Source organism: Pteronotus mesoamericanus, unplaced genomic scaffold (assembly GCF_021234165.1).
Source record: "Pteronotus mesoamericanus isolate MK-2021 breed Mesoamerican mustached bat unplaced genomic scaffold, CSHL_Meso_final scaffold_167, whole genome shotgun sequence".
NCBI lineage: Eukaryota > Metazoa > Chordata > Mammalia > Chiroptera > Mormoopidae > Pteronotus > Pteronotus mesoamericanus.
In genome coordinates this window covers 21,040,364-21,051,562 of record NW_026555308.1, presented here as the reverse complement: position 1 = coordinate 21,051,562, position 11,199 = coordinate 21,040,364, and the positions used below count along the sequence as shown (strand labels likewise).

The following is an 11,199-nucleotide window of genomic DNA, read 5'->3' as shown; positions in this document are numbered from 1 at the left end:
GCCCATTTGACAGATACAAAACCGGAACTCACCTGCTAGAGGGACTGCTAGGGAACAAATGATGGGAAAGGTGGTGCCTGACTCCTGAAGCAGTGGGCTCGCCTTTGTGCAGCATAATTCAGCAGGGTGGGTCATGGGTGCACTCCAGAGACCAGTGTCTGGCCGTGAAGGCAATAATAGGAGACACAGCTCCTACCCTCAGAGAGTCCCGGTGTCATGTCAAGCATCACTGAAATGTAGATTAAATGATAACATGGAAAATAAATAATGAACATGTGCCCTTCACCTTAAACTCTGCCTTTCTCATAGATGTCTTATCCTCATTCAACCATTTGTTCATTCATCAACTATTACCTTGGAAGCCATACTCTGGGGCCACTGTTCTGTAATAAATGTGCTTCTACTGTAGTGGGAAAGACGGACATGATTTCAGTATGTGAGGGATCCAGGGTGGCTTCTCAGAGGTGGTGGTGTTTGAGGTGGATGTTGGAGAAGTGGGATTGCAGTGGGCGATGGTGCAGGCTTCTTGAATAGAGGAAGGAGTGTACCCAAAGACATGGGTCGGAGGAGCATTTGGAAAACTGCAGGAGCCTGCTTTGGTGCTGTGCTTAGGTATGAGAGTGAGTGTGGGTAGGAAGTAAGTGAGGGAAGCCCAAATGTTAAACTTTGTTGTGCAGACAAGGAAGAGGTCATCAAGGGGCAGACATTCATTCCTTTAATTAAAAAGTATGAATTGAACATTTACTATGTGCTGATTGTTGTATATGTTGGGGATGTGGCAGGAAACAAGACAGGCAAAGTCCTTGTCCTCATAGAGTCTATGTTCTAGTAGAGGAAAGAAATGATAAACAAGCAAAAAAAAAAAAAACAACCAATATGTAATGGTGATAATACACTATGGAGAAGATAAAGTAGGAAAGAAGGGGTAAGGGTTGCTGGGTTTGAGGTGGGAATTCCAATTTTAAATAAGGTGGTCAAGGAGGCCAGAGAGGGTAGCATTTGAACAAAGATCTGAAAGAGGTGAGGGAGTGAGCCATGAACATCTCTGGGGGAAAGTATTCTGGGCGTAGGGACATCAAGTGCAATGACCAGGAGCAGGGGGCATGTCGGAGAAATAGCAAGAAGAGAAGGATATTTGGAGCATAGTAGGTGAGGAAGAACTCAGAGGAGCTGAAGTCAGAGAAGTAGAGGGAGGAGCATTGTAAGTGATGGCATTTTTTGGCTTTTACTCTCTGAGTGATATGGGAGCCACAGGAGGTTTTATTTTTTGTTTTTTTTTTGTTTGTTTTTGTCACAGGAGAGTTTTGAGCAGAGGGACATAACCCACCCTGGGCTTTAACTGGATTAGTCTGACTACTGGGTGGAGCATAGACTGAAGTGAACATAGAGGATTGGGACATCATTTTGTGGTTGCAATATTGCAGGTGGCTGGAACAAAGATGATGGCAGTGGTAGTGATGAAAAGTGGTCATATTCTGCATACATTTTAAACAGAGCCAACTGAGAGAAAGAGAGGACTCAAGGATGAGTGGAGTCAAGGGTTTTTGGCCTGAACACCTGGACAGATGGTGTCGCATTTGCAGAGGTGGAGAAAGAACTGGAAAAAGAGCAGGTTGAAGGGGAGGGTAAATCAGGATTTTCAATTGGGACCTGTTAAGTTTGGGTTGCACATTAGACTTTCCAATGGAGAAGGAAAGTAGGCCATTGCCAATGTGAGCCTGGAATTCATGGGAGAGGTACAGACTGGAAGTGATCAGCATGGAAGTTTTTCGGTGCAGGGGAAGAGGGCCCCCCAGTAGCAGCATGGAAGTCAGCTGGCTATAGCAGGCTGCTGTGGTATCCAGGGGAGAGACCAGAGACTGTGACCATCTCAGTACGAGCAGGACCCACTGGGCCGCAGAAAAGTGTCAAAGGCACTCGAGAGATTTATTTAATGTTGCTATACCTTATTTCAATAACTAAAAGACTGTATCTTATGTAAAACATAAAAACAATGACAGATATTATGAACTAGTGGCAGCAGGCCCTGATGACTGGTTGTGGGCAGAGGAGAGCAGCAAGGGTACTTGGAGGAGGAACAGATCCAGGGAAGTGGAACACTTCAGACTGGGATGTGTAGCACCAGCATCCAGGAAGACACGTGGATGGTCGATGAGGAGTTGGTGTAGAACGCCAGCTGGAGACTTGGGAGGCAGGCGTAGTTTGATTTTGTGTGAAGATGGAAGTTGTGGGTCACAGTCCAGGGAGTATGTGTGTGTGTGTATGTGTGTGTGTCTGTCTGCCTGCCTGCCTGCCTGTCTCTGGAAGAAGAATTAAAGGCTGAAGGTGGAAGTGGAATACCCCCTGACATGTGAGGAATGGGCAGAGACAGAGGAGTCAGAACACAGCAGGGGCTAAAATAGACACTGCTGTACAAGATGCCATGGGTTCTGAGAGCAGCCAACTCCCTACAGTCAGGGACCACTTCACAGAGGCAGGGCATTTGAATTGGGGCTTAAAGTATGAGTAGGAGGTGGCCAGATGGAGAATAGCATTTACTGTCCTGTGTGGATATAGTCTGTGGTTGGGGTCTGTCCCCTCATTAGATGAAGGGACGGAATCAGGTCATGTTCTCATCGATTAACGAAGGCTGGCACAGAAAATGTATTTGTGGAGTAAGTGGTAAATACCTGTATGCTGGAATGAGCAGTGTTCCCACAGAGAAGCACTGGGAGAAAGGCTGGGCATTTGAAAGCTCCCAAGGCCCCTGGGTCTCTATCCCACAGGCTGCGACCAGCGTGGCTCACTGGGTCCCTGATGTTGGCAGCTGCTGCCACCTGCTGGGCAAGGCCAGTGTTGCCTCGCTGATGCCATCACCGCTCAGCACCCCTGTGCCGAAGTTGGGATGATGGCAGTCACCACCTGCCTCTCAGAAGCCCTCCGGCTGGTGGGAGAAACACCCTGACAGTGACAAGACAATGATGGGGAAGCATAGGGCCGTAGAGGTCTGGACAAGGAACAGGAGGCAACTTGTGCTGGATGCAGGAACAGAACTGTCCCTGGGGCAGAACTGTGGGCAGTGTGTGCGTGCGTGTGTGACATTCTCCCGTTGCTGTTTCTCTGCTCTTGTCTGACAGGCTTACTCCCTCTTTCTGCTCTCCTGTGAAGTCTGGCCCTGGACCATCAAAGAGCTGGCCAACGTGCTCCCCATCTAACCCTTACTGTGACCCTATCCGTGCAGTCCTCCATGAGTCCACTTCACAGATGAGGATGATGAGGCTCTGGGAGGTAAACAAAGTCATGAGGGTTGGGTGACATGGTTTGTAAGCTGCCCAGCACTGCACATCCCAGCTGTTATGACCACAAAGCACAGCGCTCTACCCAGCTGGCAGCACTCCTCGCCGCCGACTCCCCTGACCCCAGGCCACCATCAGCAGGGAGCTAGGGAAGATGGAGATATGGGCAGCAGGCAGCCGGGAATAAGCCCCACTGCTCGGTGTGTGATGACTGAGGAAGGGCTTTGGGATGGAATTCACTATGTGCCTGAATGTAAGGTTATTCCCTCTTTTTCCTAATGAGATTAAACAATTTTTGGCCCAAAATTCTGATTTAAACATCTAAGGATGCAGATGAGATAAGCAGCTCTGCACTTATATAATATTTAATTAAACTATTTAAAATTTAAATGTTTAAAATCCCATACTTTTTAGAGTAGCTTTATTTTGAAACAATTGTTTTACTTTTGTGGTTTGTGGAAGTTTACTCAAACCCTTCACTTGCATTTCTGCCTTTCATTGTCATATGTCTTCCCTAGCATCTCCTTTGAGTTTCCTAATACAGTTTTCTAGAACATGGCACCTTCAGTTTTGCTTGAAAATACAGCACATTTTGAATCCATGAATGATGGTATTGAGGGAAATATTATTCCAAGTCATGAGAATGGTTGCTTTTTTATCTAAGTGATGGATTATTTGTGATCTCCTTAGGGCAGCACAGAATTATATAAAATAGCGGTCTCCAGGTCCTTCCTGATTCTCATTCCTTTTAATTTTTCTCCACAGCAATTTTTACCATCTGATATACTCATCCACTTGTTTATTGACTATTTCCCCTCCTTAGAATGTGAGCTTGTGAGGTTAGGGACTTTTGTCTGTCTTCCTGTTTTATGTCCATCATGTGGAAACCTGCCTGGAACATAGGAGGTGCTCAATAAATATTTGTGGAATGAATGAATGACTGTAAAGCTCTTAGAAATGTTTGATATCCCAGTGGCAACGAGGGCCACGCATGAGGAAGGCAGCCCTGCAAGAGCCGAGCCCATGTAAGGAGGGCATTTAAGTCAGGGGGAGCCCAATTGTTTTGGGGGATTAGCTACATACAGGGGGATTGAACAAATTATGAAATATTTTGAAGACAATTATGGCAAGGGAGTAAAACATGGAAAGGGGGAAAGCTGGGCTGAACCCTGTACTGTTGGACTGGAATTTAAGTTCTAAATGTAAATTTTTTCCATATATGCAAATTGTATTAGTTAGGGTTCTCCAGAGAACCAGAACCAATAAGATAACTATAAAGGAAGAGATTCACTTTGTGGAATTGACTTACAGATTATGGAGGCTGAGAAGACCCACAGTCTGCCACCTGCAAGCTGGAGGCATGGAAAGCTGGTGGTGTAATTCCAGTCTGAGTACAACGGCCTCAGAACCAGGAGCACTAGTGAGGTAAGTACCACTTCCAGGGCAGAAGACCAGTATCTCTGCTCAAGCAGTCAGGAAGAGAGAGAATTCAACCTTCCTCTGCCTTTTCGTTCTCTTCAGGCCCTGCATGGATTGAATTACGTCCACCCACACTGGGGAGGATCATCTGCTTTACTCAGCCCACCAAGTCAACCTCACAGACACACCCACAAATAATGCTTAACCAGTTGACACATAAAATTAAGGTCACACAGATAAAGAAATACAGTTGTAAATGCGTGCTTCTGTGCATACCTATGTGTGTACTAAGTGGGCCTGGGAGCAGAGATTACCCTAATTGCAACAAGCACACCTAACAACTAGATCTTGGTTTCTAAATACTACTTCCTCCCCCCACCCACACATACACAAACAACAAAAACCCAGGTATTCTTGCAGAAATGGCTAACCCTAGGGCTAGGTCAGGGTAAAACAAGATGAGCTGGACTGTTGAGCCAGAAAGAAAGGCAGTGCTCAAGGGATGTTGGCACATATCAAAATGGCAGGAGGCTGGCAAGGGGCACCCGCTGACCAAACCTAAACCTGGGACAATTTGAGCTTTGAAATAAGTGATAGAAATGGGTTATAATGCAATGAATAAAATAGGAAATAGCAAGTCCATCAGATATAAATAAACAAATAAATAAATGGGGGTGAAGAGACAGTTCTTTACAACAGAATGCCAACAAATAAATGTCGGAGATGGTGAAATGTCAGATGGCTGAACATCAATGGATGCTGAAATCTAAGTGTGAAAGTGGGATGAAAAAGGGAAGTTTCAACACTTCAAAGTACCTCTCTTCCCCAACACTTCATAATCACAATCAAGTAATCACCATTAATACCATCAGCCATGAACTCAGCATCACTTCTGTGCTATTTCTTCCCAAAATGCTTAACAGCAGACTAATCATGTGGAAGGATTGGAGAAACCCAAGTTGAAGGGTGGTCTAAAATAACTTCCCTGTAATCTTCAAACATGTCAAGGTCATAAAACTCAAAGACAACCTTCAAATTATTCTAGATAGAGGAAGACTAGAGAGATGTGACAACTGAGTACAATGCTCGATACCGTATTAGATTTTTTTTTAATCCTAAAAGAATATATATATTTTTTGGACATTGAAGAGCAGTTTAAAATTGTTTCCAAATAAAAAGTTAAAATTAGCCCTGGCAGGTGTGGCTATGTGGTCTGAGCACCAGCCTGCGAACCAAAGGGTTGCTGACTCGATTCCCAGTCAGGGCACATGCCTGGGTTGCAAGCCAGGTCCCCACTAGGGGGCACGCGTGAAGCAACCACACATTGATGCTCCTTTCCCTCTTTCCTCCTCCCTTCCCCTCTAAAAATAAATAAATAAATATTTTTTTTAAAAGTTAAAATTAAAAAAATGCCTGGCCAGAATGTTAGCCCCTCCCCTGGCTGACTCCTGCCGGCCTACAGTATTCATTTTGGAGACGCTTCTGTGGGACCCACTTTGACTAACTGAGGATAAGGGGCCTTTGTGCTCCCATTGCCCTTGAACACCTGAAATTCTATTCTGATTATACCTACGCCTCACCTTTGCTAGCCCTGGAGGTCCCTGAGAACAGGGGTCCTGTCTGAATCATGGCACAGAGCAGCCTCTTGAAACACACTGAATCTCCTCAGCAAAGGTGGTGTTGTATTGGGGTGTACAGCTCAACCCCACCTCTTCACCTGGGGTTAAACCAAAGAAATTGTCAAGGTCTGGCTGTTGGAGGTGACCTAAGTGGGACCTACAGACAACCAAGAGTCATGTTTGCAGGGGATTTCCTGGGGGGTCTTGGAGGAACTATTTTTTTCCTTCTTATTGAATTTATTGGGGTAATACTGGTTAACAAAATTATACCAGATTTCAGGGACAAAATTTCACGACACCTCATGTGTATATTGTATTGTGTGTTCACCACCCCAAGTCTCCATCCATCACCATTTATCTCCCCTACATCCTCCTTCATCTCCCCCAACCCCCACCTTCCTTAATGCTGAGTTGAGGACCCAATCTTCAAGCTGTAACCCTGCTGAAGAAGCCTCTCAATGGGGAAAATTCCCTTTTACACCTTTGATGTCACTGATGTGCTCAATAATGACATTGAGAGGAATGGGACACTGAGACCCCCTCCAGGGCATAGCCGACCCATCCATACTCAAGGATCAGAATGGTGGAAATATTGGAGGAATGGAGAGCAATATTGCTAGGGAGGATGGACATTCAAGATGTTAGTAGGAATGGTTAAACTTTTTCCTTGTTTTCTGTTGAGGTGAAGTTATAGTTATATGTGTGTGTGTAGAAATACCATCCAAGGTACCAGGATGCCAAACCTTCAAGTAATGGAGCTGGGGCAAGTGTCTCAGCATTGGAGCAGCCCTGTCTCTGTCCCACCTTTCTCATTTCCTGATATGGGTAGAGCGCCCCCTTGGGGTAAGGAATGCAAGTGAGGCTCTGGGCCTGGCTGAAGGGTTCCAGGATCTAGGAGGGGAGGCAGGGACCTGGCCTACCTGCCGGCCTACTAGCCTGCCTACCTGCCTGAGGCGGTGCCTAACAGGGAGTGCCTTGCCTGGAAGGGAGGGCAAAGGGCCATGTCCTCCATCTGCCCCACCCAGCTGACAAGAGTTCCTGTCATCAGGCCACCCTCTCTGTCCTGGGCCTTTGAGGGGTAAGTATCCTCCTCAACCCACCTGTTTCTTTCCTAGGGGTCAGGTGAGAACTCCTTTCTCCCATGGGGGTCCAACCACTATGCCTCTCTCCTTACCCTTAGCCCAGGCACAGGCCACAACTTCTACCTTCTCACCATGGCTTAAGTCCCCCTGCTCTGCTTTACCAAGTCACAGGAGACTGGGGCACTGAGGGTCTAGTATGGAATGTCCCAGACCCTTCCCCTCCTGATATCAGCATCAAGGCCAAGGCCAGGGTGGGAGGGCCCAGAGTGGGGTACCTCATCCAGGCAAGCCCAAGATCACTGTTCCTTCCTCTACCACCCTAAAACAGAGCCTAGAATCCTAAGTGGCTGGAGCACTGGGGGACAACCAGGCAGAGCCCTCGCTGGACCAAGTCCTTCAGGAGCGAGATGAAGCCATTGCCAAGTGAGATGTAGCTGCTGGTGGGGGTTGCATGGGCAGTGGGTGGTTCACCCTCAGGACTGTCCTGCTAGAAGGAGGGAGGGGGAAGTCAGACATTTCTAGAAGCCACACAAACCGCCACCCTGTCATGAGGCAGGGGCTGCGGCGACACCCCCAGGGCCCAGCATCAGATCTGTAGGACCTAGGACTCAGGCTGCTCTTCCTGCCACCTGTAGGAAGCAGGCAGTGGAGGCTGAGCTGGACACATGCAAAGCGAAGTTACGAGCTGTGGAGGCCCAGCTGCTGGAGGTCCTGGAAGAGAAACTGAGGCTGAAGCAGGAAGTGGAGGCCTGGGAGGTAGGGCAGGAATGCCAGTCGGGCGTGGGGGGGCACGGGGAGGCGGGCCTGGGGTCTGCCTCTGAACCTGTTCTCCTGCCCCCAGGAGGATATGCAGCAGCTGGTGAGGGAGCGGGTCGACAGTCAGCTGCAGAGAGAGTCCAGGGACACTGTGAGAGCCCCCATGAAATCCGGAGCAGCCAGGGCACGGATCCAATTTCCCTGGGGTCAGTGGAGGCGTTGGTGGTGAGACAGCTCAGCCCTAAACCTTGAGAGCAATGTCTTTATTCATTAAAACTTGAGATCTGACCACCTTTGCACACTGTGCCCTCTTAGTGCCTGCCTGAGTCCTTCTGTGCAGAAGCATGGAACAGGCCACAAGACCTTCGTGCCTGGGATTTCAAACATGACCCGTCTAGTCAGTAACTCTTAGGCCAGGAAGCCTCGGATGGCAGCCATGAAGTCCTGTGGGCGGTCCGCGTGGATCCAATGGCCAGCGTTAGGCACAGTCTGCATCTGAGCTCGAGGGAAGAGTCGCCTAATCTCAGGATGGTGGCTGGGACTGTCCATCAAAAAAGGCCGCCAAGAAGGGGTGAAGGTGGGGAGATGAAAGAGAAAAGGCAGGGAGAGATGGAGAGCCATATGCCTCATGGTGTTTCCAAGCCCTCAGGAGTTCCCTGCCCACACCCCAGCCCTCCCCAAGGAAGGCTCCCCAGGCCCCCTTGTAATGCATGCTCCGCCTACCACCCAGCCTGGCTTACGGCACAAATTTAGAGTTTCCACCAAGGAGGAAGAGGGTTGGCCCAGGATAGGATTCTTGTCGTGGTGGGAAGGCCAAGATCTTGTCCACATGCTGGGCCAAAGCATCCAAGTTCACCCTCCATATGTAGCGCCCGTCTGCCTCCACCAGGTTCGTAAGCAGGAACTGCCGCACAGCTGTGTCCTGTGGGGGGCGCAGTTGAGAGGGGAGGGTGAGGCCAGAGCTGACACTGACACTGCTCCCTTGACAGGCCCCAACCCCCACCATCTGGGGGCTGAGGGTATCACCTGGATAAGAGAGCTGAGCTGTTTATCGGCCAGCTTGCGGGCAGAGGAGCGGGACACCTCATCTGGGATGTTTATGGCCCTCATGGCTGCCATGTAGGCTGGAAAGTCTGAGATGGATGTGGTCTCCACTGGGCTGATGTCCACAGCAATTAGACGTTCCACCAGCTCTGGCTGTGGGAGAGAACAGGACTGGGGACCAACCTTAGGGCATGCACAGCGGGTTGCAGGCAGTTTCCCAATCCTGAACTGGACCATCCCAGGCTCCTTCGAGTCCAAGGTTGCCTTCTGGGCACTCAGGATTTATACTGGATGGGTGGAAGCCCCAGAGAGAGACGACTCACCCTCTGCAGTGCCAGCAGCATGGCTGTCTTGCCTCCCATGCTATGGCCAATGAGGACACAGGGCACTAGGCCCAGCTGGGACAGGAGGTCCTGTAGGTCCTGGCTCATGGCCTCATAGCTCATGTCTGGGTTGTGGGGGCTGTCCCCATGGTTCCGAGCATCCACTGTCAGCACCTGAGGAATGGGGTGACAGAAAGGCAACTTCAGCATCCACATTCGGGGGGCATAGACAGCCAAAAGCTTGGAAGACCTGCAGGTTGAGAGATCTGCAGGTTGAGGGGGTGGAGAACCTGGAGAGAGATCCTGAAGTGGAAGAAGGGCCAGATGGTGAGAGGGCCCAGTTCTCAGACCTAGGAGGTCCAGATGAAGAACCCTGGGTCACTGACACAGATAAGAAGGCCCAAGGAGTGTGACCACATCTCTGAAGGTCTGTCCTGCCTAGGTGGTAATCCCGGAGAAATCAGATGCCAAGAATTTCCAAGAGCTAAAGCACAGAAGGATGAGTTGCTATAAGAAGTGATAAGTCCCCTGACATCCCTGGTGAACAAGCAGGGAGCTGACCCCCTTAGCAGGGAGGGTGTTGGCATTTAGCCACCGGACAGCGGAGCCTAGTTCAGTTTGGGGCATGCAGATGGTGACAGACTGGATGGATGGAAGCATGATGGAACGAATGGGGTCCATCTAGGGCCTGGGTCTGCCCTGCGGGATCCAACTTTAGAAGGTGAACCTCTATTTCCATTTTTGCTCACAGAGACCTGCCACTGCTCTGCCCTGGCCCAGCAGAGAGGGCAGAGGAGCTGGCCCCGCCTCGGGCTCTTCCCTGATCCCGCCCACGAGGCCCGGCCTCCCGCGGGACTCCGCCTCTTCCGGAAGCTCACCCTCCGGCCTGTCTGCTGGGCCAGCGCCTTGGCGATAGAGTTGAAGTTGGTTTTACAGCCGAAGAGCCCGTGCAGAAACACGAGGGCCGGGCGGGCCGCCTCTCCATCCAGAAGCTTGTAGGAAAGCGGCACCGGTCTGGAGGATGGAGCAAAGATGGGGAGACATTCTGAGTCAGCAAGGGAAGAGGTCTGGGGGAGCGGCCTGGGAGGAGGCGGGCCCAAGCGGAGAAGGTGGAGCCATATAAGCCGGGCCGGCGGAGGAGGTTTGAAGGGCGGTCTCCCACCTGGAGCCCTTGACTGACCTCGGCTCGGCACCGCCTCGGCCGCTGCTGCTGAGTGCGACAGGCACCCTGGAGAAGCTAGTTCTGGAGTGCTCGAGCCCCCTACACAGGAGCCTCCACGTGGGAGTCCGGCTGGGCATGCCCGGGAACCGCTTCTCCACACACACCTCGCAAGCACTTCCGGTGCCCTAGCTCCGCCTTTCACTTTTGTCGAGCCCCGCTCAGTTCCTACTGGAGCTCCGCCCTCTCCCCACCCGCTATCGCGGAATTTCCCTCCTTCGCTCACGTTTCCTTACGTAATCCCGAAGAACTGTCAGTTCCCCTCCAGCTCCGCCCCTTGCGCCAACAGTCCCGTAGACGCTGCGCTCACTGGGGGAAGCACCGCCCCTGGCCACGCCCTGGGCAGAGCTACGAAAGGACCTGGACCCGCCCCTCTAAACACCCCTCAGCCTTTCGCAGAATCCTAGCAGGAAGTCTCACGGTCTGAGAATCCCGTCCCAGTTTCTCTGGATTTTGATGCGC

The 11,199-nt window shown here is 50.4% G+C and overlaps 1 protein-coding gene across 1 annotated transcript; it reads right to left on the bottom strand.

The window, feature by feature from the left end:
• Window positions 1-8,409: 8,409 nt before the first annotated feature.
• Window positions 8,410-10,853, bottom strand: ABHD11 (abhydrolase domain containing 11). The gene is made up of 6 exons (XM_054589253.1): window positions 10,699-10,853; window positions 10,397-10,532; window positions 9,519-9,692; window positions 9,178-9,348; window positions 8,892-9,073; window positions 8,410-8,692 (listed from the first exon to the last, which is right to left on the bottom strand). Exons 1-6 carry the CDS (start codon window positions 10,815-10,817, stop codon window positions 8,560-8,562), a joined length of 915 nt encoding a protein of 304 aa, XP_054445228.1. The 5' UTR covers window positions 10,818-10,853; the 3' UTR covers window positions 8,410-8,559.
• Between the last annotated feature and the right edge of the window lie 346 nt (window positions 10,854-11,199).